This window comes from Anser anser (assembly GCF_964211835.1).
Source record: "Anser anser genome assembly, chromosome: 9".
NCBI lineage: Eukaryota > Metazoa > Chordata > Aves > Anseriformes > Anatidae > Anser > Anser anser.
Genome location: NC_139729.1, coordinates 26,625,434 through 26,631,981, shown reverse-complemented (window position 1 = coordinate 26,631,981; position 6,548 = coordinate 26,625,434). Strand labels below are relative to the sequence as shown.

At 50.9% G+C, this 6,548-nt stretch overlaps 1 protein-coding gene across 3 annotated transcripts in view; it reads right to left on the bottom strand.

Moving 5' to 3' along the window:
* The window catches only part of PPM1L (protein phosphatase, Mg2+/Mn2+ dependent 1L), an 85,661-nt gene that overhangs the window by 10,496 nt on the left and 68,617 nt on the right, over window positions 1-6,548 (bottom strand). For all 3 annotated transcript variants that reach the window (XM_083848736.1, XM_083848735.1, XM_083848737.1), the window contains exon 3: window positions 1,898-2,059. In XM_083848736.1, the coding sequence (XP_083704862.1) occupies window positions 1,898-2,059 (162 nt within the window). The remainder of the gene's footprint in view (window positions 1-1,897; window positions 2,060-6,548) is intronic.

Sequence of the window (6,548 nt, the reverse complement as noted above, 5' to 3'; positions counted from 1 at the left end):
ATCAAAAGTCAAGAGTCACCTGAGGCCAACTGATTTGCGAAATGCCCAACATGGAGCATTAAAACACAACCAGGTTACATGAACTGGTGTCTGTATCTGTATTTGGTGCTCTCAGAAACGCGGCTGTTCGTCGTAGTTACCAGAGTGTTTTCAGCTCCCATTTTACCCTACTGCGACTCCACTTCAGCCAGGCAGCCCAACGAGCCCTGTCCAGCTGCTGCTGCGTGTTTGGAGGGCACCTGAGCTGTCCGTTGCACAGCCACCTACTCACCGGCACAGGGCTTTTCTTCAGAAGTGGTTAGAGCTGTAGTAACCCGGAGCGTAATCGTGTGTTCGTATTGGAATGACAGGGGAAGCAGAACACACTTAGGCAGAGGCAGTTTAAGCACACATTACACACACAATTAGAGGAGAGCACTGCTGCCACCCGTTACTGGGCTTACAGAGGAGGGAGCTGATGCTGCTGACTCGCTGCAGCACGCTTATGCCAGCCTTTGCAGGCAGCGCTGCTGCGTACGAAGTGACTTTTCAGTAGGTAACAGGTGAGTAAATTCGTTATGTTATTACGCTCACTAGAATATTTCTTGTTCAGCTGCAGGTAATTACAATGTTTACCTGTCTATTAAATTAGCTTATTCCAAAGTTGGAAATTCCTGCAAAAATCCAGGTTCATTTTTCATGTTGCTGTGTTATAAAGACTCATTTCAACATAAACAACGAAAATAAAAAACAAACAAATATTGAATAAGTGAAGGCCTTCTCTAAGTGAACAATTGTACTGAGCACCTGGATGATGTTGTTAAAGGAGGCCTCAGGAACTTGAACTGCTAAATGGAAAACTCTCCAGTTTTTATGAATACATCTCCCAGGTACGCAGCTGAAGCAAAGCGAGACCAAGATTTTCCTATTCCTTTTTCTTAGGATCTGTAAACTTTTTATTTCCCCTTGGGGAGCTTACACGACCTTGAGTCTCTGCGTAGCAGCAGGAAGAGTCGCACTGCTCTGTCAGCGATAAAAGCAAACTGAGCAGGCAGGCATGTGACACGTACAGGCATTTATACTGGGGTGGGCATACTGATAACCTGCAGGTTTTAAAAATGCTTTACGCTCGGGGAAAAATGTGTTATTTCCACTTTATAGATGAAGAATTTGAGGCAGAGAAACAATGCATCTCCAGAGGCAACGCTCATCAGTAGCTTTAACACTTTTTTCTTTATCAAATAATTCCCTGCTGCAGGCTGCTTTGGGAGCCAAAACAGAAATGGGTTCAAAAGAGGCTCTGACAAACTCGTGGAGAATTGGCTATTAAACTCGATGCTCCAAATGTAACTTCCAGCCCAGGGGGTCGCTGAAGTGACAGGGTAAGCAAGCTAGGAAGATTTATTGTGGAAAGGTTACTGACTCTGTACTCCTGCTCCAACATACGTTTGTGCTCATTAACAGTCATTATATGGGAACGAAAAACAGTTGTAATGAATTAGATTCATGGTCTGCTTATTTTAGAAACTAAACCTCGCTGAGCTTCAGACCCAGCCTCTTAGACGAGGGCTGCTGCCAGGATGCGGCCGTGAGGTGCCTGTAAGGGTGCTGCTGCTGGTTGTTCGTGCGCTCCCCGCAGAGATCGCAGGGGAACTGGCCAGGACGGCGCACTGCCTGTTGGAGATGGAGGCTGCTCTTCTTACTTGGACACCGCCTCATTAAGGGAGAGGCCAGTCTGCTTCCATTTGTCTGCACCACGAACCCCTCTGAACAGGGCTGTATTAATAATGGAAGGCTTTATCTGCTGATTCCTCGCTCTGGTGCTCTCAGTGTCTCACAGGGGAAAAGTCTGCGTTATTGACAGAGGAGAGAAAATAAAGATGAACCTTCAATCCGAAGCACAAATGCTGTAACTCACCAGCTCTTTTAATCCTCTTCCTCTCTTTCAGCTGGTAGGGCTTGTGGTCGTGGGACAAGGGGATGGCGTTCCCGTCCTTGTCACACAGCACTCCCCGCGAGTCGCCGACGTTGGCCACCGTGAGTTCTTTATCTGACAGCAGTGCGATCAAACAAGTCGTACCTGGGGAAAAACAGGAGGGAATGGGAAGCAGAAACAATTACAGAGGATACAAATATCTGCAGTTATGCAGCAAATTTTCTGCGGTTGCTGTTGGTGGCTGTAAGGAGCAGCAGCCGTACGCGTACCTGACTGACTATCAGTGCCGTGGAGCAGGCTGTCATCACACCTGACAGCTTTCTTCTAATGATACTTAAGTCCATTAGATTTTCTCTCTTATCAGCTGGTTTTACCGAGTCATTCCCTACTCACGCTATCTCACACTGTTGCTGTTTGGACAGACGTCACCCTGAGTCCTGCTGGGGCGGGCACTTATCTCGGCGTTCACTGCCTTGCTTCCGCAGGTGGGCGACCGGTGGCGAGGCTGAAAATAAACTCAGCGGTCTCATGCTCAGGTAGGAAAAATGATTAGCAGGGAAGCGTTCTTCAGATCTGTGATTCTGGGGAGGGGCTCAGGGGGAAGAGTCGTTTCCAGTCTCTGAGTGCTGCCTTTCCCTAACGGACAAGAAGAGCAGCAGGAGACAGAAGCGTGTCTCGCAGCAGAGCCCCCGCGCAGCTTCCACGAATGGAAGCTGCTGCACGTGGCTGTGTGCTCAACGCGCTGCGTGCACGGCTAGGAGACAGCAAACCTGCTACAACTGCCGCTGGTAGGAAGGCTACGCACCTGAAGGATGTTCTACTGGAAAAAAGAAAATGATTTGGCATTTTTAATTACTTTAACCTTTAAATACACAGAGCGGTTAGTCAGTCGTTGACCACAGGCACAGTACTGTCAGCTGAAGTGGCAGGAAAATATGGAAAAAATGGGCTGTTTTCAAGGTACTGACACCACGGTTTTTATTTTCCTCATTCGGCTGATGCAGAGCAGAGCGGACGCTGGACAGAACAGACCCCGTTAAGAACACGCCTTTTGTACATTTTGCCCTTGTAGCCAGTGTGCTATGAGCAGCATTAATGAAAACTCCAGCTATTAAAAATATTCCTGCGCCAGCTTTGGACCAGGTGTCGCAATTTCATTTGTATTTTAGAACAGAAAGATGGCAAGTGACTAAGATTTTATACATACACTCGCAAACATTAAAAGGGAACATTCCTGACACTTGGTTTTCATCACAAGGCACTCCTACAATCCTTACAAAAGGCACTCCAGCATCCTTCACCAGTAAATAAAATTCATTTTGTGGCTGCTTTCTTTTCCTTTTACATGATCTAGGGAAGCACATGGCTGAGTTTTCACCTCTGTTGTTAATTTACATTTAATTATTCATTAACATGAGGCATCTACCCTTGTTGCGCAACGGAGATTGACAGGGAAAATGGCACCAGCTGGGCAGGAGATGGAGACGGGCGGGATGTGAAAAACGGCTCCGACACGGACTTGTTCGTCATCTGCGTGGCTCTGCCAGGAGGGAGGCCGAAAGGAATTCCTGCGGAGGCACAGAGGGCCCGAGCAGAGCCCTCAGGCAGCAGCGTGCTGTACAGCAGCGCGTCTCTGCGTGTGGTTTAATCCGACCAAGAAGCAGTTTTAACGAGAACGCCAACACCAGGCCGTGCCGGCACAGCCCTCGGCGGCTGCCTGACCTCTGGTTTTGCTCCCAGGGAGCTGCACTGGGGCCCAAGTCCACGCTCTGTTTTCTTCAGTCTGAACTCTCACGGCTGCAGCTTGTTGCGTTGCTGCCCAAAACGAGAATTAAGAACTGTGTTTTGCTGTTCCCATGCCAGTAGTTGAATATCCCACGGCTGGTATAAATATAATAGCCAGTAATAAACAATTTGTTTTTAGATGCGTGGCATTCTGGGGATTTATTTTTAACTTACTGGTCTGTCTCGCACAGCTTTAAACCAAAAACACTGTTTCGCAACACAGGCACATATATAGGTTATTTTGTGCAATCGACTGACGCTTCGCAGACCTCGACGGGTACAGCTTCCCATTTTTTTTTCTCAAAACCCCACCAGCTGCACAACCTAATGGCTCCTGGAACAGCAGGACACAGAGGACCCCGTCCCCCAGGCTCACCCAAGGAGCCCTGCAGGGTTCGGTGCCTGCTCGAGGACCGCCCCAGCTGAGGGCTCCAGGGGAGGGTCCCCAGGCAGCCCGGACAGGGCTCCTGCCGGAGCCTCAGCACAGGGGAGAACAAAACAACAAAATAATACCCTGCAGGTGCAGCCTAATGCCTCGACAGGACAGCAGCCCCCACCACGTGTGCAGAGCAGCAGGAGCCTTGCCTGTGGTCACTGTTACTCCTGCTGCTGCTTCGCAGGGCGAGACTCTGCCCAGCGAAGTGGCTTTTGAGAAGTTTCAAAACAAAATTGTTGTTGAAGCGTTGCCCTCCTCTTTGCTTTTGCAAATTCATCGGCTCTTGCAGGTGCAAGGTCCCCCTGCCGCCCTGCAGAGCGCCTCCCCATGAGGGCAGCATGAGGCGCACCGCTCGTACAGGCAGCAGAGAAACTCCAGAGCCCCCATGTCTGGGCAGCACAACGCTCCGCAAACAGTCGTTATTAAAAACGGTGACTTTGAATTAAAAACGGTGAATTTGATTGGAGAGCCCATGGAGCCACGTCCCCCTGCACTCCCTGTCCGGTCCCACACACCTTGCCCCTTTGGCACTGTGCGGCTCCGCTTCAGCGCAGGAGGGCAGCGGGGTGGACTCACGGCCGTGAGATGAGGCAGGGAGGAGGGCGGGGGGGTCGCTTCCTTCCCACTAGGCAGGAGCGGGTTACAAGGAGGCAGGAGAAGCACGGTTATAGCGCTAGGATCACGTAATGCCGCCTTCGTGTGCCCTCCGGATGAGCCACCAACTGCAACCCAAAGCCATAAAAATGAACCTAATTCTCCGCTGCTTATCTATCAGATAAGGAAAGATAAAGCAGGCGGCAGACACTCGCGTGCCATCCGCGCTGGGGCAGCGAGGAGACCTGCGCAACGCCCGCGGCTGCAGCCTGCCCGTGCTCCACGTGGGAAGCGGGCATGAGGCGGGTGCTGCGATCGGTTCTCCGACGAGGAAAAAGGATCCCAGCCCGCTGCTGTCCGGCAGAGCCTCGTGCCGGGGTGGGCCGCTCCCCACAGCAAGCCGCGCGCCTCCCCAGCTGCCATCTGACCCCCTTGCGCGGTTCTGGCCTCTCCGACAGCACCCAGCCTTCCTCAAGGATTTTGCGGCAGGCCAAGCTAATTGCGCTCATTAGCGCTCCTTCGCCCGCTGCTCCTTTAGAGGTCGTCCAAGTGTTTAAATCGTTTACAATCGCTTTTAGCAAAAGCCACACGGATTAGAGGAAACGTTACTGTAATCTCCAAAACACCGCACAGCTCTGCCCAATTACCGGGAGCGACACAGACTGCCACCACTCACAACGCCTTTCAGAAGCGGATAGATGTGGGTTTTTAAGGTGCCTGACTCCTTTTCTTCAAAGTTCTTGCCAGGTAGACGGGGCCGAGCTGACCGTACATCATGCAGATGTTTGTCCTTGAGTCCCCTTGGCGCTGGTGTTTCCTCCGAGCGAGCGGTGCCTGCCTCTTCGCGCGGGTAAATAAATCGTTCTGCAAAAATCTGCGCTGTAAAGCACAGACCTAAAAATAGCCTTTCTGAAAAATGCGAGGTCTCATAGTTTCTTAATCATCTCAGCATAACATTTTTTTCCTAAGATTAAAAGACCGATGTATTTTAAAACAGATTAAAGGAAACGCCATTCTTACAAATACCCAGAAATCACTTCACCTTCAACCTCTACGATCGCAGCTTAATTCCCACCACGAGACAATCCCTGCCTGCCCGCGCAATTACCACGTCAAGATTTTGTGTTTGAAACAACAGAGAACTGCTCTGCATTCCCGTTCAGCTCCGTCCTGTTCTCTCGGCTAAGCCGTAAGCTGGTGCCCAGCACTCGGCGCTGCTCACCCCGGCCACACCAGGCTCACCTACAGCGCTTTGGGATGTGCACCCAGGTCGAGAGACTCGCGTGGATGTTCAGCTCGGTGTTGTTAAAATCCCTCAAAGCGTTTTGCAGGCAGGAGAACAGCAGTTGGAAGGAAGTTGTGTGCGCCAGGTCGCAGGAGTTAATTGCTGCAAACTGGAACCCCCCGGGGCAGCCTCCGACGCTGCCCCATCGACGCACAGAGGCGGCGGGGAGCACCCCTCCTTCGCAGCACGATGAATCCCCTGTCCTTGTGAAAAATCATCCGAATGCAGGAGGGATTCATTTCTCTATTTCAGTTCTAAAGAAGATTTCCTGGCATTGCTGCGATATTTAGTTTCACCTCTGCACCACGCTCAGCGGTTGAATACATCAGGAGAAAGACGTAAAAAGGAGGATGCAGGGACCCTTCCAACCCCCCAAAACCTGGCGTCATCAGCAGCAAAAATCATTAACGCGAACGGGGAGTGCTCAGGACGAAGCTGTGAGGTTTTCACTGTGAAAGACGAAGGCGTTCCCTGAAGAGAACAGCACCGAACTGTTCCGAGGAAGAGCAGGATCAAACACGTAAAACAAACTA